Here is a 23,937-nt window from a genome sequence, read left to right on the forward strand (position 1 = left end):
ATCCTATCAACACAACTGTTCATTGTTGTCTATCCCCAAACATTTGTGTTTTGTTCATCTGAGCCCAGGGGTGGATTATTTCTTCCTGCACAATGTGGGGGTCCCTGTTTTATAGGTAAAAGTGTCTTTCTCTACCTTCTCTGTTCCTCTAGAGCCCCATAAATAAACCAGAAAACAAAACTGACAACAGCAAATTATCTCCCAGCAAGATGAAACCACAAAAGCCTCAGAGGTGGTCAGAGACTTCTTGACCGGGAAAGGCAGGTCTCACAAGAGTAAGGTGGGATTGGCAGGATGGGGGGGCAGAAATTGGGAAGAATCTGGCCCCATCTGCTTGATATTGTAGGTTTCTCTCAGGGCAACTTAATTTAAAATAGATCCACTTCTCACAAGCCACCTCTGGCTGTCTTCCCCACTGGCCAGGATGACAAAGCCACACCCCCACCTGATCCTGGAGAGTGGACTGTACTACTGTACTACATTAGACCCAAGGTCTCTTGGGACAGTGGCTGGACCCCCAATGACTGACAGTGGCCTTGGGTCTCTTCTAAGAAGCATGGCTAGTGCTGCATCAGTCCTCCAGGAGTAAAAGCTGCAGGTGAACCCCAAGTCTCCAGCCAAGGACAATGAGTCAGCTCAGGCATACCCCTACCCTAGGACCCACTGAGATAACAGCAGAAGCCTTAAGTAGACTCAGATATGGGGCCAAGGAGCTTGTACTTGATTTTTCAGCCCTCCTTGGTTTCTAAGAAGCCCTCTCCACCCTTTTGTTTGCTCCTTGCAACATTTCATAGTGGGGCTGGGCAGGGAAGAACTCCACCCACCAGGAGCAAGACCAGACTTCAGGCAGCAAGGTTGCTCAGCCTGAGTGTTCAAGAGAAACAAGGAGGGGTAGACAGTGGACCCCTGCCTTTGCCTATGTCCCTACTGGAAATGAAGGCCCACATGGGAAGTTCTGCCCACAAGGGTCCCTGCCAACTGTGACAAAGCCGTGCAAAGTCTAATGGGTCTGAGATGCCACACAATACGAATGGCCAGGGGGCGAAGCACTTGGGTCCTCTGATCAAATCCAACTATGTCACACCCTCACTCACCAAGTCCCATTTCTATGAGCCTGGTTTAGCCTGTTTCTTCTGTAAAATGGGAATCATGTCTAGCTCATAGAGCCATTGAGGAGACTGAGCAAAAAGGGCGCCTGTGAAACACTTGGCTTAAGACTTGGCAAATAATAAACTCAACAAGAACAAAACTGGCAGTGGTTTGCACCCTTGCTCCTACTCACGGCTCACCTGCCAGAGAAGAGGCTCTCCCCCGGGTACCTCCCACCACTCAACCATGAGTCAGTCTTCCCTGGGGACCCACGGGAAACCTTCCCCGCACGCCTACCATGGGGCAAGGGGCATGCTCAGGAAATGCTGAGGACCCGACGGAAGGGGCTGGGGACTGGCTGCAATTGATGGGGCAGGGAAAGACCTCTGGCCTGAGCCCGATGGCTCTCTGCTCTCCTCGCCCCTTTGCTGGGCCTCCTCCAGCAGTTGCCTTAGCAACACTACCCAGAATGGGGACCAGGCAGGCCATCCCTGTCTTGGGAGAGACAGGTGCCTCTACAGACAGCAATATGGGGAAACCGTTTACCCATCGGTAAAATGGGAATAATCAATTGTGAGGAATGACTTGTATTTGGAAAGTCCCTGCCGTGTAGTACTTAGTGAGGCAGTTTTCTCTCTGGTCTCACTCTCCAGAGGGTTTAGGCTAGGGTTTCCTGCAGATCTCTCGCTATTCTTCCCCAGGCTCCCAGGCTAAGCAGCTCCTGCTATTATGGCAAATGGCTGTCTGTACGTGCCCCCCACACAACCCTGCTATCACGATAGTGTCCAGAAAAAGTACCCAAAGGGGGCCTTTCTGTTTGGCACATGAATGGCCAGTACCCATGTATTTAACATGGAATTTCAAAAATACCTCCTGCCCATTTTCAGAGTTCCTCATTGTTCATCCCGATACCATCCTACCATGGTAGAAATACACAGAGTATGTAGACACACACGCACACACACAGAGGCTTTGAGAGATTTTCTAGGCCCCTGACTACAACAATTATTCCATGGTTTTGGCACATGGACTCAGATTTCGTAAAGGCGGCTCCTGCTCACAGATATGCACCCCCGCCCCTCCTTGCCCCTGGGCCTGTGATGCAGCAGAGACAGTTCCTGCTTGGGCTCCCCTCGGTGGGCAGCATAGCCAGAGCCCAGTGGCCTTGTCCTCTGCCTGGACCGAACTCAGATGGCTCTTTCCTGCTGGCTCCTCCAGCGGCCGACTGGCCTGCTGTCCAGCCAGGGAGGCTTCTACACTGACAGAGTGGGCTGCGGAGCCTTGCAGTTTGCAAGGGAATTCTCAGTGTTTGTGGGTCCTTGGGAGCAAATGGCAAGGCCAAGTGTTCCACGTTTGCCCGGAGCTTGTGTGAACACTCAGTCCATGAGCAGCACGCCCCGGGCACTTTTGTGTTCTGCTCAGCATCCACCAGGCTGGTAGCGGGACAGGCCCACCGGCATTTCAAATCCTTCACCCCTTTCACACCCAAAGGAGAGAACATGCTCAGGGGCCAGAGGACAGAGATTCTCAGTACTTCTCCACAACATGGGAGAGGCTGTTCTCTTTCCCATCGTTGCGATTTCTAAATCTTGCCCTGTTTTAGGATTCTCATCATTGGCATTCACATGGCAAGATTTTAGGATTCACGGTATTAAACTAGGCTTGGGGCGTGAGGAATGGAGACTAGGAAGGAATGGAAATCCCAGCTGCCAAGGCCCACAGGTCCTTTGAGACTAAATCTGCACACCTGACACCACCAGAAAGCAACTCCAAAGTGCCAGTCAGCTGCGAGCAACGCCTCAAGATGCCCCTGCCAATCCAAATAAGGACAACTTGTTCCTAAAGGCAGTGAGTTAGGACCTGCAAAGACAACAGGCGAAGCCGTGAAGGGTCATCCCTGGGGGAGCTTCTACTCCAGAGGCAGAGATAAAAGCGATAAAGTCACATGAGTAAATGCGAACTGAGGAAGGTACTGCTGAGCTGGGCAGGACGCAGAACGCAGCATTCCTCTTAAATCCTTAAGCTTAACGCGCTTGTACAAGATCTGCACCAGCTGCTGAAAGTGCTCAGCCCTGGGACACCAGATGACAGGAGCCCCGCTTTTTTAAATTGTTTTTAACCCCGGTGTAGAATTTCTTTTTTTTTTTTTTAATAGAGGCATGTTTTGTTTATTTATTTGTTTGTTTGTTTTTGTTTATACATGCACTGGATATAGTCAGAAGCGCGGGAGGGTGAGAGAATTCACCAGAGCCAATGCGGGGAGCAGAGCAGGCAGAAGGACCGAAGTACACTGCTGAGGGGAGCAGCGGGCGGCAGGAGAGGTCTGCGCGCCATGTGGGGACCCTCCTCCGGTGGCCGGGGAGCAGCCGGGGATCGAACCGGCGCTGCAGAGGCCACGGGCGCTGCAGAGGCCACGGGCAGCTTCGCAACCCAGCGCTCAACCGCTGCGCCACCGGGGAGGCCCTCCCCTCCCCACCTCCCCAACACACATGTACCCGGTAAAAGAAGTGGCATTTCAGAAGTTCCTCATGCAGCATTATTTAATCGCATCTTTTCTCCAGATTAAATCCTTCTGGTTTCACCCAGAGGTTGACAAGTCAGATTCCTCTGTAGGTCGGATGAGTGACGTGAGGGTGAGGAGGAAGAAGAGGGCAGTGCAGGGAACCCTGGCAAACCTCAGGGAGCACACCTGGAAACACATTCAGGAGCCAGGCTGGGCTGCGGGCCACTGGCCAGCAACCTTCTCCAGCCTTAAAACTTAAAACTTCCTGAGTCTTCAGGCTTTCTAAATGAGCACGTGGAGCCCCCAAAGAGAACGTCTTGCCCTTATCTGCTGCATCAGCAGCAATTTTGGCCCATGGACCACTCCCAGGCACACCCTGTAGAATAGAATGATCAGTCCCCGAGTCCCAGGAGAGGCCAGAGAGGCAAGGAAAGATCTCGCGGAAACGTGACTCAGACCTGGTTGCACGGGCCGGGACGCCCTGGCAACGGAGCACCCCATCCTGAGCAGATGGCACAGCAGACTGTCCCCATCACGCGGCGCCTAATCTGGCCAGCCGGGCCGGCGCACCAAGCAGGCTCGCTTCTGTCCAGCTGGCACGGAATCACACTGGTAACTATTTACAAGAGTCAAAATCCACCCAGAGGCGGCAGATGGCTGGACCAGGCTGAGCCTGGAGAGGAAGGAGGCTGGTTCAGGCTGAGTCAGAGGCAGGGGCAGCAGACAGCTCCTCTGTGGGCACGGACAAGTCAGAACATCCCCCCCGCCGCTGCCTGGCCTCTTGGCAAGCCTGGAGCTGGGGGAGGATTGTGTATGACCAGACTGGAGGTTTTCCCAGACGTGCGATTGGCTTCTCATCAAATCGCTGCACAGAAGTCAGTGCGCCTTTCAACAGGCTGATGCGAGGCTGTCGACCCTCTCTATAAAGGACTCGCTGGCTTCCCACCAGTATTCAAGAAAAAGCCGAATCCCAAGCATGATCTACACCTTTATTTACCCATCTGGCCTCTCTCCACTCACACCTGCCTCCAGCCCTGGGGGCCCGCCTCGCCTTCCCTCAGCTGCTGGAGCACAGCTGCCGCCTCCCTCCCAGGAGCACCCGTGTCCCTCCTTTGGCCTGGGAGCCTCTCCTCTCTGACCTAGGTCTCCTCCGCTCCTCCTTCACAGCTCAACAGCAATTCCTCAAGATGCCCCCGCCAATCCAAAAACAGGTTAAATCCCTTCTCAGCACTTCCGCAATTGTCAGTTCACATCGATCCGTGTGATCCTCCAACAGTTACCTCTGCCTCCAGACTGGAAGCTCCCCCGGGAATGACCCTTGACGGTGTTTGCCTGTTGTGTTTGCAGGTCCTAACTCACTGCCCTTGCTTTTATTTGAGAAATGAAATATTTCATGAGTCAATCACTCAGGTGGTGCTTGAGCTGGCTCATAAACCATGAACAGGATTTGGAGGAGCAGGAGGAGGAGAGAAGGTTCCAGGTGCAAGGAACTTCATTAAAAAGTGTTCAGACGATTAAATCACCCTCTGGATGGCAGCTAAAGGGGTAAAAAAAAAAAGGCCTCAGGAAATGAGCTTAAGTAGAGACAGTAGAACAGAAAGTGGAAGCTCCTGACAAAGCAGCGAACGCTCAGTGAGCACTTAAGACACAGAAGCATAACTAATCATTCAAACTAAGACCAACTGCAAGTAAAGTAATAATTATCCAGGAAAAAACATATAAACGAGGTCATATGATCATCCTAACTTCACCCTGTTCAATAGGTACTATGGTGACCCGTACACTTTACCAATGCAAAGGCAAGCACAGAGTCTGAGTGAGTAGACCAAGGTCACACAGCTACGGATTAGACCTAGCAGATGATGCCTGGGCCTAGCCTCTTCATCACGAGACTATACAGAGCCTTCAGTTGCACAGCCTTTAAAGTCAAGTGATCCAACATGGCAGGCTAAGCAAACGGGGCTGTTGTTTAAACAAAGAAACAGATTCCATGTGAAGAAAGCAGAAATGATTGTAGGCTGAGCCCTAGACCCTCAGCTCAAGTGGCTTTGGATGGGCCCGTCCCACTCCTGTGGTGCAGGTGCTAGAGGCTCCCAGCTTGCCCCACACCTGGCTGTCCTTCTAGGTTCCTGGGGGCCTCAGCGGGTGCAGGGCCAGCCCAGTCATTGGGGATGCCACAAAGTGCCAGGACAGACATCCCCCTGTAAGAAGAGCAGCCCCAAAGCACTAGGCTTAAAACTTCAACCCAGAGAGTGGAGAGAACAGGGGCGCCTGTGTCTTTGTCACCTCTGCTGTGCACTCCCCACGTGGCCCCAGCTGGGTGTACGGCAGGCGTGTGCTGGATGAACTGAAAGAATGTGACCTCTCCTGGCACTCGGCTTGGGGCGTGTGCATTTTTAAGGCAGGATGTGGGCTGCAGAACATTTTGTGAACCATCCTCAATCCTGACAGCACCAGCAAAATTCTGACGTATCAGTCAGGGGTGATAACGGTGTTTCGTTTCCTGCTTTGGAATTCCTTCAGTCATCAGACCTTCAGTGTCCCCCAGGCCTGCGGCCAAAGTTCAAGAGAGAATGACATCGCACACACCCACATGGACACAGCTCTGTGTGCCAGACCGGGAGGGTTTCCTTCTCCATTCGCTTCTCTGGCTTTCCTCTCACTCAGGAGGCTGTGGATCTGCTGTGACACAGCAAAGGTAATGACTTGGACCTCAGCATCAGCACCGATAACCTGGAGGTCAGAACAAGCAGGAGGCCGAGGAGCCGGCAGGCACACGGGCTCCCAGGGTTCAGGCACATTTGCACTGGACACTAGAGGCCCCTAGAGAGTCACTGGAAGGCATGGGCCAGAGGAGTCACTCAAAGGATCATCATCACATATTTTCTACCTCTATGTTTATTGGGAACCTCAAAGAAAATGAACAGAGATTGATTGATCCACCAACACAATTCCTAATGCAGCATCCAGATGGTGGGCTGGGAATCTGGATGGTGACAGGGTGGCCCCTGAGGCTCAGCAGCTTAGCCCGTAGTCAAAGGCGTCGGGGTTGTTCTGAAAATAGAGATTCAAGAAGCCCAGGAAAATGTTCTTATCTATGAGAAGTGCACACACGGCAGGGTCCTGTTTCATGGCTGCTATCCAAATCCGGAGGGCGGGGGTGTTGTTCAAACAGCTGTGGGACAGGAGAGAAGTGTCAGGGCACCTGCCTCTGCAGGAGAGGCAGCTGGAAAGGAACACCTATCCCACTTCCCATTGGCAAGATATGAAAAGTTGCATTCATTTGGGCAATAAAGTCATCTCAGTCAACCTACAGCCTCGTGAACACGGTCGTTTGCTGGCGGTCAGTTATTTGGGGAAAGCTGTGTGTTGCTGCCCCTGGTAACCACACAGCTCAAATGCCTGTTCACATCTGGGGAAGCCAGGGGTCTGTGCTGCCCTCCTTGTTAGCAAAGTGACACGCCCCCATGAAAGAGACATTCTTTTTTCTTTTCAGATTTTACTTTAGGAGGGTTGACTATATAAGAAGACAAGCCATTTCCAAAAACACTTTTTCCAAAATGAGTCAAACCGACCTCAAACCTGGAAATAGCGGGGCTAACTGCCTTGCAAAGATGCACCAAGAAATCTAGGTCTGGGATATGTCAAGTGACTTGCTTGCGATCACACAGCTGCTTAGAGGGAAGTCCAGGAGCAGAGGTGAGGGTTCAGCCTGGAACCCCGAGGAGACAGGATGTTGTCACGTTTGTGTTGAGACACAGTTTACCATGTCCACGTTAGAGCAGACATTCCCTCCGCGACAGCTGACGGGGGAAGCACAGGAGATGCTCTGAGAAGATCCACACTTGTGCACGAGGAGGGGAACTAGGCCTGGGCAGGGCAGGATTCCCAGGCCCCAGGCCTGCCCGGCACCCTCTGTCCTGGCTGGGGTACAAAGCCTCGTGGTACAAAGCGCATGTTCTGTCCGGGGACCCTACATGGTCTCCCTGAGTCTACAATTTCTTCTCCTTCAGACATCCCTATGCTTCTATGGTACACAGTTGGCCATTTCATGTATTGGTTTGAACATCAAGCAGATATCAATTTTAAAATGATGGGTGTTTTTTAAGTATATCCCTGTCTGGGGAAAGATTCCTGCCTGGAGAACTAAGATGTGGCTGAGCAGGAGGAAGGCCACGGTGGGACAGATCACCAAAATGCTGTGACTGAAGCTGTCATTAGCTTTGGGGGGACAGGGAGACCACTGGGGGTGCTGTGAAGATGGCAGCTTTGAAGCACTAAGGGAGGCTTTTGGACACAGGATCTTAGTGGTAAAAGAGCACAGAGGCATTTTTAACAAGGAAACACATAGATTAAAGCCTGATTTCTTTTCACCTATATGATAAGAAATGCCCAAGGGGGACTAAATGGCCCCCGGGGCATTGCCCCCATCACCACCCAGTGAGACCTCAGGAACCAACAAGTGTGAAGTGACCACAGGGCCAAATGTCTTACTCGGCTATTCCATATACATCCAGTCGCTCAAACCAGGGCCAAAAGAGGTAATCGATCATGGACACACAGTCTCCACCAAAGAAAATGGTGTTCTGATAGCCAAGAATCTAAAAGTTTAAACAGAACAAAAGCAAGTTAATTGACCTAGCTGCTGACATAGTTACACTCAGTACAAACATCCAATTAATTCCCCAAGCAGGAGAGTTAAGACTTGAATTCTCCTTCTGTTCCATAGGGGAGTGAGGCCCCTTTTCCTGAGGTTTCCTCCACCTCCTTTAGGGCCATCCTGACACACCCAGCCTCCTCCCTCCTTTCAACAAGGGGGAAAGGTGAGGCTCATCTGATTGGGGAATCAGAAGGATCACCCAGGCCAGAAGCCCAGCCCCGCTCCCTTTGCGTGGAAAGGCTCCTCCAAGTGCTAAGCTTTCCCAGGGTAAGTGGGCTCAGCCCCTGCCTGGGAAGGGGAGTGGGGCCTTACTGGGAGGGCCAGGAGCACATTGGGTACCCCACTTGCTGCACTTGAGGCCATTCTCCAGGATCCACTATATGGGTAATCAATGGGCTATTGTGCCATCCACATGTCTTACTCTTTCTCACTAATTCTTAATTGATTCAAACTAAGGCTATTCCATGGGCTCTATTTTAAAACAGTACTATTATTGTCTTTCTCTCATATTTTCTTTTTTAAGTTGAGCTCTTAGAACTTCACACTTGTTGGTCACTCAACATTCTTTTTTTTTTTTTCATTATAGTAAAATTCCTCATTTCCAAATAGGACAAGTCAACCCAGACAGATGGACTGTAAAGCAAGCACACAGACTGTAGAGAAAACTGACTGAGAGCCAAAGACAGTAAACGAAAAAGTTGTACCTGAAATTTTATGAAATATAAGTGCTGAGCAGGGGCCAAGTCTTCCCAAAGAGAAAAGCATTGTGCCAATTACTTGGGTAAATCAAGCCAAAGATTTGCTTTAATATACATAATTCATTGTCAACTCAGTAATTGCCTATAGCCATAGGTCTACATCCCTGATCTAAATTCATCCATCCAGCCATCCACTCATCTCAGGCTTGTTTCTTCATAATCAGACCAGCTGGCTTATGAGGTATCTAGGGTTACAGATAAGTAGGTGAGCTCCAGAGCAAGCAGACCTGGTCCAACACAGGAATCTACCTTGATTCAACATGGAACCCAGGGCAGCTTGCCTAACTCCTTCTCCAAGCTTCAATGTTCTCATCTGTAAGAGAGTGGTTAGTGCCCGCTTCAGAGGTTATGGTGAGGAGTGACATGATCGTGCATGTATAAGCCTGAGTTCTCATGATAAGACATTGCACGAGTTGCATCTACAGAAAACAAATCCACCCTGACAGCAAGGATCAATAGGACAAAACAAGTGGTGGTTCTAACATTATCTCCCGGTGTGGCACAAAGGAGTCTCCTAGACTGTCCAGGAAGCTAGTTAGATGCTGTCAGATGGCAGCATTTTGCTCAAAGAAACTAATAGGATGGTAATAAAGCAGCAGGATCTGCCAGCCAATAAAAACTTAAAAGCTGAAGTTCTTTTCAGGCCTGTATAAATAAGATCTGACTTACAGGGAAAGGAACATGGTGTTCCTTTTTTTTTTTTTAAGATTTATTTTTATTTATACAAGCACTGGGTACAGTCAGAAGCGCAGGAGGGTGAGAGACTTCACCAGAGCCAGAGCGGGGAGCACAACAGACAGAAGGACCGAAGTACACTGCTGAGGGGAGCAGCGGGCGGCAGGAGAGGTCTGCGCGCCATGTGGGACCCTCGCTGGCAGCCGGGATCGAACCAGTGCTGCAGAGGCTGTGGGCAGCTTCGCAACCCAGCGCTCAACCGCTGCGCCACAGGGGAGGCCCGGTGTTCCTTTTTTATGGATCCCAGAAAGCCTCAACCTTCATGTTCAGGGATAGAACATGGTTTTGAAACATGTATTTCCAGTGTGTTGTTAACCTTCCTGGAACAAATCAGAACCAAATCGAGAAGGATTGACTCTGCAACATCTGTGCAAGTTCTTCTGCTTGACAGAGCACAGGCAGACATGGGACGTCCTTGTCAAAACACAGCAGACGTTTCCTGGAATCCATGGTGGGTCCCTTGGCAAAAGGGATGAGATATTTTGGAAATGAATGACCACTGATAATTGATGCCTATTTAGTATTTATTTTTTTTTAAAGCTTTTCACTCACTCAAAGTAGAAGTAGGTCTTTAAATACATGTGACCTTACAGATAGGATCCATTCTAAACTCTGATAAAGGAATTTCAGCCTCACCAAGGAGCTTGGTACATAAAAAGTCAAGATGAGCATGTGGGTGAGAAGAACATGGCATCCACTATCTTCTGCCAGCCTCACTCCTGAAATAACACACACATTCCCCCTGACGTTCCTAAATCCAAGTGTAACATCAAAATTTCTTGGAGGTCTTGACAAATGCTGTAGGTAACTGATCCCTATCTCAGAACAGTTATTTCTCCACCAGATTTTGTGCAGGACACATCTAAAAACCCCAATAGAAAAGCCTTTCTATAAACTAGCACAAAGCGCTGGCTCCTTCAGACACCACCCAATGACCAAGGACAGCACCCTGGTCAGGCTTCCTCACAGGCTTTGAGGAGGCTCAACAGGAGGACCCACTCCGTGTCAACCTGATGCCTGCCACACCCGTGAAATGGTTTTCCCCTTAGAATAGCAGAGCACCGTCAGGCCCCCGGACTCTCCAGGTGTAACGCACCTTCCATTTTACCATTTATTTACATCTTAGTCCACAAAGGACTAGAAGTACATGACAAAATATCAAATATGAAAAATAACAAAATGAGATCAGAAGGTCAAAAAAACAGAAGGTCAAAACAAAGGAGGAAAATGGCATCAAGATACAAAGCCAAGGATCCTGCAGAGTTCCTTCAAAAAACCTTTGATTTTGACTTGAGTTTCCTGGCTGTTGACGTGGAGAAGAAAACCTGGCAGGTGAACGGGTCATTGTCTCTCAGTTACAGAGGAGGAAACCCAGCACCAGGGAGGCAAAGGGACTCTACTTAGTGCCAAAGCTCAAAGACAGCAGTCTGCTCCCCAAACCAGGGTCAGCCTTGTGCCACTTAACTTCAACACCAGGACTTGGCAAAGCAGCTTCCCCAAGTCTCTTGTGAATTCTTGGCTTGGCCCTTAAGTAACAGTGAAAAAAAACAAATTAGACTCAACAAACTCTGAAAGCTTCTCCTTTACAGCTCAAAGATGCCCAGATCTGGGCTTTCCCGAGAACTCCCTCATCCTACTCTTTCTCATTCTCTCTAAATCAGGAGCTGGCGCCAGAGCACCTACATGCAGAGGGTGGGAGACACCTTCCCTTTCTGGTCCACTGGTAAGAAGGTCTTCAGGCAATGTTGTCATTAAAATAATTCTGTTTGAGTTCTGCCACATATGATAGTGCCCACCCTGAACGTCAAACAGCTCTCTCACCAAGGAATTCCCCACTTTCAGAGTTGCTGTCCTCGGTGTCATCAAGCAAAGCAGAAAACCTTAGAGAGGACACTTTTCTTCAAAGACCCCTGTCTTCAAAGACCCCAAACAAGACCACACACGACCAGGGGAGGGGGCTGATCCTCAGGTTTTCTCAAAGTATTAATTCATCATTGATTCAAGCTTAAAAATTGAGATATTTGGGGTAGTCACTGGAAATTCTGGACTATTAAAAAAGTCTGTTTTTTTAATTTTCTGTTCTCCAGAAATCCACGAAATGTAACTTTGGAGTCTTGGCTTGCTTTTGGATGTTATAAGGGATAAAGAGGTGCATGCAATGGAGAGGCAGGGGCGGCGGTATGTCGGAAGGGTGCACTACAGTCACCCAGCGAACCTTTCTGAAAGGCCTAAAGGGAAGGGCCCGCATCGAGGGCCCGTCGAGCTCCCCCTGGGGCCAGAAAGCAGGTTCGCGCCAGAGAGCAAGGGAAGGAAGCAGAGCGCGGGGCTCCCCCTCGTGGCCGTCGGTGGTAAGAGGCACTGACCGTGGCTCCACCATGAGGTTCCCCCGGGAGGAAAGACATACGAAGGTTTTTGTGAAAGAAACAAAATCACAAAGATAAGTGAACCCCAGACTTCCTCAACCAGGCATTCTAAAAGCTGCATTCTACAGTCTTGGACTCTCAATCACTGCTTCAAACCTTGAGAGACCCCTCCCTGCCCTGCCCCATTATACCATTGCTGAGAAATCTTGACCTCTACCAGGACAGTGTGGTGGCAGTGGGTGGTGGTGTCCTTGCTGGAGGAAAAGAAAGGGTTTTTTTGTTTGTTTGTTTTTCCCAGCAAGAAATAGTTCTTAAGAAGCAGAACCCACACACAAGGACAGAACCCCAAGGACACAAAGCCACCTGCCAATATCAGCAGGGAGCCCTTATCTTCAGCAACAGGACAGACTCTGCTCCAGTACAGCCATCTTTTGAGCTCATAAAAAATAAGGGGGATTCTCAAGGTTTCAAATTTCAGGTCCCTGACAGTTGAGGCTGAGTTAGTGATGATAAATCAACTCCCTGTAAATCAAACCTAAGGACCAGACATACTGAGAGCCTGGATAAAACCATCTCTCCTCTAGAAAGCCTTAGGAGGCTCCGCACAGAACACACCTGCTCTGCAGCTCCTTAGTTAAAAGCCAGTGTCCCCTGGAAAAATTCAGGGGGCAACTTGCCAACATTTGAGGATTGAAGGGCCATCTGAAAATTCTATCTGGAATTCTTTTTTTTTTTAATAACATGGTTTTTTAAAAGATTTATTTATTTATACAAGCACTGGGTACAGTCAGAAGTGCGGGAGGGTGAGAGAATTCACCAGAGCCAGAGAGGCGAGCAGAACAGGCAGACTAACGAAATACACTGCTGAGGGGAGCAGCGGGAGGCAGGAGAGGTCTGCGCGCCATGTGGGACCCTCGCCTGGCGGTTGGGTCCCACATGGCGAACCGGTGCTGCAGAGGCTGCGGGCAGCTTCGCAACGCAGCGTTCAACCGCTGCGCCACCGTGGAGGCCCTATCTGGAATTCTTTTAATGGACTTCATTTTTCAAACATTATTACTAAGATAGTAGAGGGTGGGGTGCTAGTGGGGCAATGCTTGACAAATCAAATATCTTTAAAGTGATGAGTGGTGGGTGAAAATATGAATAAATATTTACCAGATTTCCAAGGCGGAGAGAGGACTTCTCATGCATGAAAGTCACGGAAAAAAGAATTGTAAAGAAGACATAGCACAGTATGTTTAAATGTTATATTTCTATAAGTACAAAAAAGATGAGGTAAATTAAGTGAAATAAAGAAAAAAATGTTTCAAAAACAAGCAGTTATCCTTTAGATATATATATTTAAAAAAAATTCTTTACACAGACCATTTACAAATCAACAAGGAAAATCAGGAAGACATTAAATAGAGGTCAGATGTCTACACAGAAAAATGGGCAAATGCCCTGAACAGTTTATAAAACAAAATATAATAGTGTAATCTAAAATGGGGAGGTTGCATGTTCCTTGCCCCCCTAATGAAAGGTGGAGCTGAGCAGCAGAGGAAGCTAAAAAGGACTTGGGGAGAAGACTTGGAGGAAACACTTGAAGCAGAGATGTGTGAAGAAGGAGCCATGCTTGCTTCTCAGCCTTGGACTTGCACCAGAGACTTGGGGAACGTGGAAAGAGACACTTGAAAGAGATGTAGTTGAGAGATCCATGGGGAGGCTGACAATGGCAGCCTTTATCTTGACAAATGCTTTGATTTTGCTCCTTCCTTCCAGATGTGCCCGGTCCCTTCTGCCGCTTTCTATGGATGCCTGCCAGAAGGTGCCTTAGACTTGTGGCAAGATTTTTGGCCTCAGTGGTCCTGCTTTGAGCCAACTCTCTTTGGCTGGGCATTTACCCCTGAGGGGATGGGTGACTTTAATGTCTCATTGGAAACAATTATCCTTTCTTCTCTCTTACGCACACTGATTCTATTAAGGTTCTTTTCTATTGAAGGCTTTATGCACTAAGAGTTAGTTTTGTCTTTATGTGGTAGATGGCATTTAGAGCGTGCAAAGCTTGGGGTCCTGGGGTGCCTGCCCCTCAGTCTTCCCACTGACAAAAACATAAAAAGATGACATACTTTGGCCAAAATCTACCTTTTTTCCAGCTATCAGACACGTTAAATCCACAATGAGAAACTACTGTTTTCCCCCCAAAACAAGCAAGTATATTTTTAAAAGAAATCTTGCAACTGTGGAGAGGGGAGAGTGCAAAGGGCATTTCCATCTACTGCTGGTGGGGGGTAGAAAGCACAAGTCTTTGGAGAAGCAACATAAAGTTTGAGCCTTTAAAGTGTCCATTCCCTTTGATCCAATAATTCCATTCCTGGAAGTCCAGCCTAAGCACAGATTCTAAAATAGAGACAATGCTTTTTATGCAAAGAAGCTGCTATTCCCTAAAGCAACATTCCTAATGGTAAATGACTAGAAACAATCTAAACATCCTGCTAAGTATGCTGGGTGACTACACATGATGCACATGGCAAACTATGCAAAATTAGTCGTAAACGCTGCACATATGATAAATATATTTTCTTTACCTAAATTCAAACAGAGAACAGTATAAAAGGTGAAGACCCTCGCTCCCCAGCCCCCTCAATTATTTTCCTTTTCCACCCCAATGCTATTCCTCCCCGCCAGTAGTGGCCACTATTAGGAATTTAATGTGTATCTCTCTAGACTTTTTTCTGGCATTTATTTGCATGTATCTGTATGCATATCTAGTTTTTCTTCTTCCTACAAAAATGGGACCTTACCATCAGTACTGCTGTGTAATTCACTTAAATATTTTTTAAAGATTTATTTATGCATACAAGAACTGGGCTGCAGGCCAGAGGTGTGGGGCAATCACCAGAGACAGAGTGGGGAACAGAACAGGCAGACTGACTGAAATACACTGCTGAGGAGATCAGCAGGTGAGACATAAGAGGTCTGCTGTGCCATGTGGGATGCTCCCTGGCCGTCCAGGAATCGAACTCGTACTGCAGAGACTGCGGATTGCTTCATAGTGCGGTGCTTAACCCCTGCACCACCAGGGAGGCCCTTAAATATTTTTTAAAAGATTTATTTTTATTTATTTATGCATATAAGAACTGGGGTGTAGGTCAGAGATGCAGGGGGTGAGAGGATTCACCAGAGTCAGAGTGGGGAGCAGAACAGGCAGATATACTGAAATACACTGCTGAGGGGAGCAGTGGGGGAAAACAGGAAAGGTCTGCGGCACCAGTGGGTTAGCTCCCTGGCCAGGATTGAGCCAGGCCGGACGATCAAACTCAGGCTGCAGTAGCTGGTGATAGCTTGATCATAGCTTGATCATGGTGATCATGCACCACCAGGGAGGCCCTAATTCACTTAAATATTTCTGGGCATTCTTTTCATGCTGACACACATAGGTCTACCTCATTCTTTTTTTTTTTAATATCTCATTCATTTTTTAACTGTTCTATAGAATTCCAGAAGAGGGATAGAAAGTATGTATAAACATTGCCAGTCTAATGTATGTAAAGGTTTATAATATTTCACCATCGCAAATAATGCTGCTCTAATAAACACCCCGATACATATAAATCACATTGACAGATTTCTTAAAATGTGAGGAAAACCTTACATCACAACAATAACCAAGTTCAACATGCAATACTATTTCAACTGCATAACAATCTACAGTGGAAAAGGACAGAACACCAAAAAAAAACAAAAACAAAAACCAAGGTCTCCGTAGTGATTTTGAAATGAAAGTCACTAAAAAAATATTAAAAAGATTAAAGCTAAAAAAAAAAAATGGGTGCAGTTTAGATGAATGATTCTGAAAAGGTTAGAAAATAAATTTGAAGACAAAGTATGGTCTTCAAGAAGGTCAAGGGAAGGGCATCCCATGAGTTTTCAAACTCATGAAATGTTTAGAACAGGAGAGTGAGTAGGAAAGCTGCTGGCTCAATAATAAGAGCAGCAATAACGTATATCAAAAAGTATAAAAATATTATAGAAAATGGGGTTATACAACCAGCACAATAAATCTCCCATTTTGAAGAAACTGGATTTTTAAAGAAAAAGGTTTCAAAAGCCTGACAGCATTTATTTCAAAAGAACAGAATGTCAGAATTGAAGGTTCCAAAAGGTAAACTGAGGTTTTTGCTTGTGGGTAATATGGTAGGTTTGACATTGCTATCTCGACTACCTTCTCACTGTATTGAATGTGTGCTGAGCTCACACAAAACCCTGATTGTATAAAGCCATGTGAAAGAATTGCACAAGTCAGGGGCCACCTCTCTTAGATTTATTCTGACAAGTTTCAATTTCACTACCATCTCCCAGAGTCAATATACTGGCAGGCAGAGGAATGGATCAAATAATCCAAGCTCACTGATATTGCCAACCTTGTACTTAAAATTCTTGCCAACACTTTATGGGACAAATAGTAAATTCAAAGCTGTTAGAGCAACACTGGATACTCAGTGGTCCTTAAGTAGCATCAGTGAAAGCCACCTGGGTGAGTTAATGAGTTATTTCCAGGACTCTGGAGGAGGGTTATTCGGGATACACTGGCGCAGGCCACTGACCCACATCTCGTCCCGCTATCACCTGGATCAGATCAGCCTTTGGGGGAGCATTTACACCACTGAAACCAGGAAAGGCTACAAGTCAGGGCTGTTCTTTTTTCAGGAGTCTGTTAAACATTTGTCTCCACACCATTGGTCATAGCCCCAATCTCTCTGCTTAAATGGTGGCCACAAAAGTAAAACAAGGGGTTTCCTCATCCTTACGAGGGATGTGTCGAGTGGCCCTGCCAGAGTGTTCTCACCTCCTCTGCTGAGTCTTAACTTCAATAGAAAGAGAAGTCGCTGCTAGTTAATGCCAAGTCACGTCCTGGGCAAACCAAGCTCCCAGCCAGTAAGATCATCCCCAAGGACTGGGACCCTGACATGTTACCTTCCTAAGCTCTGTCTCCATATGAATAACCCACCAGCAAGTCACTCAGAGCAAAATTTATCTTCCCTCTGATGCTTTCTCAATGAAAAACTTCCTATTTCCTGGCTAGAAAGGGAAACCACCCAAGACAACAGCAACCTCTCACCAGATCCCTCTCATCTTACCCCCTGAAAACTTCCAATAGAATCTGCCTCTCCACACTCTGTAGTGTGGTCCCTCCCCTATTCCTGATATTCCCTCCTTCCCCCGAACTCCCACAGAGTCACTGCACTGAACATTTGAAAAGCCAAAAGGAGATGCCACCAGCACAGTGGAAAAGGCCCTTGGCACCAGACTCTGATCCACCTCTGCCTTCACCCCAGGTCACCAAGCTCTCCCTGCTTTCTGTTTGCTGCACATGCCAGTTTTCTCTCCCGTGCCTCTATTTCACCCTGGAAAAGTCAATGAAGGAGGTACCCCTCTCACCCCCTCCAGCCTAGCTCCTAACACACCTAGCTTTTAAATGGGCTGAACAGTCTGGTTTCCCTATCTCTAGGTTTTGAGTTCTCTGAAGGTCTTTAATTTTGTATTACTAGCAGCTATTTCTTTCAGACTCTGCACAGAGAGTTACCCTAATCTGCAAAGCAGGGTTAGCACCTCTTACCTAAGAGATGCTCCTTGGAAAGTATCAAGGAGAAGGTATACACAATGCACTGAGAGCCTATTGCAGGGCACAAAAATATGGGTCACTTTCTCTGGAAGAACCCCAACTAAAGAACTTTGCCTCCATCATAATATGTTTATTTAGCAATCTGTAATTTACAAAGGTCACCCATCATCCAAATACAGAGCAGAAAGGAGACAACCCAAAATGTGTTTTAAATTCTCTCAGTTCAGAGGTTTTGCTTTCTGACTCCTTTCTCCTACCAGGATTTATCCATAAGAAGATAACCAGGAAAGATGGGATCAGTTCAGCTATGCACAAGAGCTTCAAATTTCTTTTTTTTTTTTTTTTTTTTTATAGAGGCATGTTTTTATTTTTTTTATTTATTTATTTGCTTGCTTGTTTTGTTTATACATGCACTGGGTACAGTCAGAAGCGCGGGAGAGTGAGAGAATTCACCAGAGCCAGAGCGGGGAGCAGAACAGGCAGAAGGACCGAAGTACACTGCTGAGGGGAGCAGCGGGCGGCAGGAGAGGTCTGCGCGCCATGTGGGACCCTCCTCCGGTGGCCGGGGAGCAGCCGGGGATCGAACCGGCGCCGCCGAGGCCGCGGGCAGCTTCGCAACCCAGCGCTCAACCGCTGCGCCACCGGGGAGGCCCAGAGAGCTTCAAATTTCTTTTGAAAGCAGCAGTCTTTTTCCCCAGATGCTCTCACACGAGATGAGAAGCACAGAATGAACGCAGCATTGGGGGTGAAGCTGGCTCTGGAGTCGTCAGCAGGCTCCCCTGCCTTGGGCAGCGCCTTTGCAGAACACAGAGGCTCTAAGCATATGGCTTTCAAAATATTCCCTCTTCTGTAAGATGGAAACAAAAGGTATAGCGAGGCCCAGAATCTTGCCTATGATTCTGGAATCTGGTAAAGCCAAATCTAGGGCCCAAGACCCTGTCTACTACATAATCATCCCACCTCAGTCTGTGGTCTCAGGACTGAAGGTTGGCATTTCTTATCCATAACTCTTCACCACCCATAGACACTGCAATGGCACGAACCAAGGGTAAGCACCTGGGAGTGTAAATAAATTTAATCTGCTGGTACTTGCCAAAGGTGGTAAGGAAGCCTTCTCTTAAGGGGATAAAAACAGTTTTCTCTGGCTGCCAACAGAATTACAGCCCCTCAATTTCTAGAACAAAGATAAAGGAATTTAAGAGTCACCTTGCAGATTATTCTAGAGGTAAGAGGCAAATAGCCCTGCTACTCCCACTGACCAGCTAGCAGAGCCTGCTCCTTGACCTCCCAGGCTACTTTCCCCTTCTTCGTGAATTACAGAACCCTGATTTTATTCAGGGCATCCTCAGCTAAATGACTAAATTTATCAGCCTCCCCCGCAGAGCATTAGGACCCTATAACTAAGTCTGGCCAATGAGGCTTAAATAGGCTTTAAATAGGATATCTGAGAAAGCCCTTTAGGCACACATGGCCTTTTGTCATTTTTCCCTTTCTCTTCTCCTTTCCACACCCTGGAATTTAAATGTGATGGCTGCAGCTCCAGCAGCTATCTTGTCAATTTTCAGGACGGAAGGCTTGCCCTGAAGATGGCATGGTAGAATGAGAGAATGTGCCTCTGTCCCTGGTAACTTCATAAAGAAGCCATCAAAATAGCCCTGAACTACCCTACCCCTGGATTTTTCATGTGAGTGAATAAACCTTCATAAGATAAATTTATAGTGCTTAGGTCCCTTTAACTAGCAACCAACTAGATCCCTGGCCAACATGGACCTTGGTTTCATGGGTAGAAGTTACAAAAGCTACGCAGATACTTAAAGAATGTGGTGATTTGGGGAAGGAAGAAATTCATCCAAGCCTTCCCCCACTCTTTGCCAGATTCCCAAGAATAATTCCAGGGCAGATCAGTGGTGGGCAAGCGCCCCAAGTTGAAACCAGATGGCTAGAAGCTGAACTTATCAAAATGTGCAGAAAATAATAATCCTGTGAAAGTAGAGTGCCTCTGGGTGACCAGAAGAAAATTTAAATCAGCAACCTGCATCATTGGCTCTTCCATTGCACCTGGCCTGGGAGGGGCCCTTTTGTACCTCTTCAAGGTTGTAGAATTCCTGGAGCAGGGCGAGCTTCAGGTCAGAGCATTCTCTCCCATATCTGATTGCAACCAGACACTCCTTGGTCAATTGTGGGACCTAATCAGAGGACACATGTTCTTAGTGGAGAAGACTGAGGGACTCCATGCTCCTGTTCGTCCCAAAAATGCAGCAGCCAAAGCTTTGTCACTCCAACTCAGAGGACCCACACCCAGGCTCCCTGGCTCCCTCTGTGCGGCATCTTAGTGGTTCCAGGAACCCAAGTGTCATAACACCCTGGTCAAACCAGGTACTTTAACAGGGGTTCTCCGGTGCTCCCGACTTGTTCAGTTATTTCCATGCTGTATAATCTTAGGCAGGACATTTAAAAGAAAAAAAAATGGATACAGTAACAGCACCCATCCTAATGGGCAACATGAGGGTTAAATGAGTTAACCTTTATAAAGTAGTTAAGCAATGCTTTCTTCGCACATTGTAAGTGCTCAATAAATGTCATCAAGCTACTTTTACTTCAATTAAAAAGGAACTATCTTAAAATTTCTCCATTATTTTTATCCTTGAGCAACAGATACCCCTTTCTCTCTTCTTTACATTTCCCAAGCAGCTGGCACTCTCGTTCCCCATAAAGGGCAACCCCCTCCATGCATTATGTTCTTCACACCCCAATATCTTTTTTTTACCTGAAACCTTATAAATGTTCCCTTGAAAGCATCATGAACTTTCCGCTTAATCTCCTCATCTCAAGTGACACAGTCATGACTCTGCCATAACCATACCTCTTGAGACTGTTGGTTGAAGTGGAAAAGCACCTATCAGAGGCCACAAGCCTATTCTAATTCCACACCAGCTATCCTTATAAAGCACAAGTAGTATTAAGATGATTCCACCAATGATGAGGCTTTAAAAATGGATTAAAGTTGGGGAAAGGTATACAAAGTAAAATAGTGTAAGTAGCTTTTTTAAAAAATGGATATACCTTACAGAACAGGTCCAACAACATCTTTTGACGAGCTCGCTCATAAGGATCATACGGGTACAGCTTCCTTCCAGGAAAAGCATCATCCAGATATTCACAGGCAATGACAGATTCGTAGATCAGCTGACATTTGCTGTTCTCCAGCACAGGAATTTGGCCAAAAGGGTGCTTAGTGTAATACCATTCAGGCTTGTTTCTTAGGTTAATGTTGATGACTTCATGTCTTCAAAAGCAAAGGGAAAGCAAGATGGAATGTAAATGAACGGCTTATGCAGGCCAACACTCATCTTGAAAGCAGAAGCAATTCATTTTTAAAATTCCAATTTGCAATGAACTTTCCAAGTTTAGATTTTGGTCAAAGAAAAATACATGACAACATCATTGCCTGCATTCTTAGAGTAAGGTAGGTAAAACAGTCTCTATGCCTTATCAGCTTTGCTCCTGCAATTCCCCTAGGAAGTAAACTGGGGAATCATGAGAATCAAATGAGAAAAGGCAGAGAAAACACTGAACACATCCCCTGTGTGGAACACAGCTCAAGTGGGTTGAGTCTCCTGCTCAGTGTCATCCAGTAAGAAGTAGCTGCCCCAAATGTCCAGGCTGTGTGATTCAGAGTTTGCACACTTAACCAAGGAACTACAGAAGTCAGTACCTTTTAAAGCTTCATATCTGGGGACAAGGGTTTTGGTTATCACAACTGGGGAAGGAGGGAGTCTAGTGTCATCTGATGACAAGGGAGGCTACTCAACATTCCAAACACACAGGATGGAGCCCCTCCCATATACACACTCCACAATGAAGACTATCTGGCACAAAGTATTAATAGTGCCAAAGATGAGAACGCTTGCCCTAAAGATATATTTACAACAGTTCGTAAGCTGCTGCTGTATCACTCTAGATAAAACATCTGTCTAATGTTATTTTTTTTAATTATATTTAAAACATTTTTTGTATTAGTGCCTGTATTTCTCTGGCAGGAATATGAAACTCTCAAGTCATTCTCTAACAATGGTCTCTCCAAGACAAGACCCCAAAGGGCTCTGGAGTAACATGTGCACAACATTGCAGCTTTGAGGTCCCCAAGTCAGCAAAGTTGCTCTACCTTCTAGATCTAGACTTGCTAGTCTTGCAAAATTCCTTCTAGAAGGACATGTATACCATTTCTGTTATGTCAAAAACTTCAAGATGCCTCTTGAAAGATGGGTCCTTCTAATTCATTATTTGGAACTATTCATTTATTCAAAAAATAATGATTTCATTAAAAAAAAATGCCCTACAACATTCCAGCTCTTCTAGTCCATGAATAAAAGAGACCAAGTCCCTACCCTCAAGAACTCACATTTTCATGCTGGAGGAAGTGGTGTGTGGATGTGGACAGGAGAGGGTGGCAGGCGTAGAAGAAAGGTGGATAAACAACACAATTTGGAGTCCAGCCAGATGGCAGCAGAGTGGCGATGCCAGGCTAAGTTCCCCCATACACTCTTAGCTAGGCTGTAGCAGAACAATGCCAAGCCCCTGGAGGAAAAACAGAGGACCACATACAGCCTAGGGGCAATGGTGCTAGGAAAGGGGTAGAATGAACTTCAAGTAAACTGCACTTAAGTGACACCGCAGTCATAGAAACCATAACAGGGAGAGGCAACAGCTGTGTGGAAACCCTGCAGTTGTGGACTCAGGGGCACATGATCACACCCGGACTCATGAGACATGGCTCGGCACTGAATCAGGGGTTTCGCAGGGTTGGCGCCCAGAAGAGAGGGTGCACTGTTGGAAAACCTCAGAAGTGGAGAGCGCGGAATGAGGATTACTGGATTGAGCCTGAGGAGCTCAGTACCTAACAGCTGGAGGCTGAAACAGCTGGCGAGACAGGTCAGATCACCTGGGTCTCCAGGCTGGAATATTCAAAAACCTGCACGCCCCAACTCGGGGCTAAACCCAAAACAACAAATCGACCATTGAAGCACCAGTTTAAACAGCAACAAACACGCCAGGATAGACTTCTGTGCTAGAAAAGTGAACAACTGCCGGCCTTGATCCCATATCAACGACAACACGCGCACCTGGGCCGCGTCTAGTGCTCAACATTAACCTAGAGTGGACGCAGAGGTGACACCGCAGACCAGGAGAGACACCAGAGGAGGGGACGCGGGGCCCGCTCCACACACCCTGGCACCCGCAGCACAGCAGTTCACTGGAGAGGACCCTGTGGTGCCCTGCTGCCAGGCTCCTCTCATACCCACTAACCCTTGAAGACCCCGGCAGCTGAAGACCCCGCTCTTTGCTCACTACTTTGCTGATTTTGCCTTGGAAGAAATCTGCGCAGGGCACCCTATTTTCAACATGCTCCCTCCCTTCGAGAGTTGGGCTCTGTTTCTCACCTGATGCCTTTGGCCCGGAGGACAAGGCGTGTCCTATGTGCATAGGGGCAGAATCTCATGCTGTAGACACGGATCACGCCCTCAGGGACTGGCCCTGGGGCAGGGCTTCCTGCGGAAGGAGACAGGTAAGGGAAAGGTGGATGAGCATGAAGGCCGAGGAACTCGCTTCCCTGGGACTTTGTGCACGGAAAACCTTTCAAACCTTCTTGCTATGCAGGTCTGGAGCAAAGCTGGGCCTCCCTCTTTCCGGACCCACCAATCCCCAGGCACACGGCGCCCCCCGACTCACAACCCGCTGCCCAGTGGACTCACCTTTCCCCAAGCTCCTATTCGCATCCTCACTCATGATTTGCAGATCTATTGCTGCAGCGTAGAACGACGCCAGCTCGCCCACACCGAAGCCTGCAGGTACAACTGCATTCAGGTGCGCTCCCTCCTCCCCTTCCCCAATTCAGTTTTTGAATGGCTGGGCCCAGGTGGAGCAGAGTGGAAGTGATCTGGAACAGGAGCTAGGATTATTTAACCAAGAGAAGTGCCGCCCCAGAGAGTAGCAGGAGTGAACAAAAATCCCTGAAAAGTACCTCTTGCTTTTAACACGTGGATACAAATTTTGGTGGGGCCTCTCCTCTGAAAGGAAGCAGCAGAGTGTCAAGGTTTTCAGTTGGCACTATATTCAAATCCTGGCTTTGGGACTTAGGCAATCTAATCTCTCTTACTTCGTTGCCCTTCATCTTCCCCATGTGTAAAAAGAGAATATTAATAGCAACTACTTGAGAGGGTTTG

General features: G+C 47.5%; 1 protein-coding gene across 1 annotated transcript; it reads right to left on the reverse strand.

Moving 5' to 3' along the window:
- Positions 1 to 6,607: 6,607 nt before the first annotated feature.
- Positions 6,608 to 23,500, reverse strand: LOC311178409 (glutathione S-transferase omega-2-like; the record flags this gene model as incomplete). Its single annotated transcript, XM_084244984.1, has 6 exons — positions 6,608 to 6,767; positions 8,087 to 8,193; positions 19,798 to 19,899; positions 20,777 to 20,999; positions 23,155 to 23,263; positions 23,467 to 23,500. The coding sequence occupies 6 exons, from the start codon at positions 23,498 to 23,500 to the stop codon at positions 6,608 to 6,610; spliced, it is 735 nt and encodes a 244-aa protein (XP_084101110.1).
- Between the last annotated feature and the right edge of the window lie 437 nt (positions 23,501 to 23,937).

The sequence above is a fragment of the Talpa europaea genome (assembly GCF_964194135.1).
Source record: "Talpa europaea genome assembly, chromosome: 10".
In the NCBI taxonomy this organism is placed as follows: Eukaryota; Metazoa; Chordata; class Mammalia; order Eulipotyphla; family Talpidae; genus Talpa; species Talpa europaea.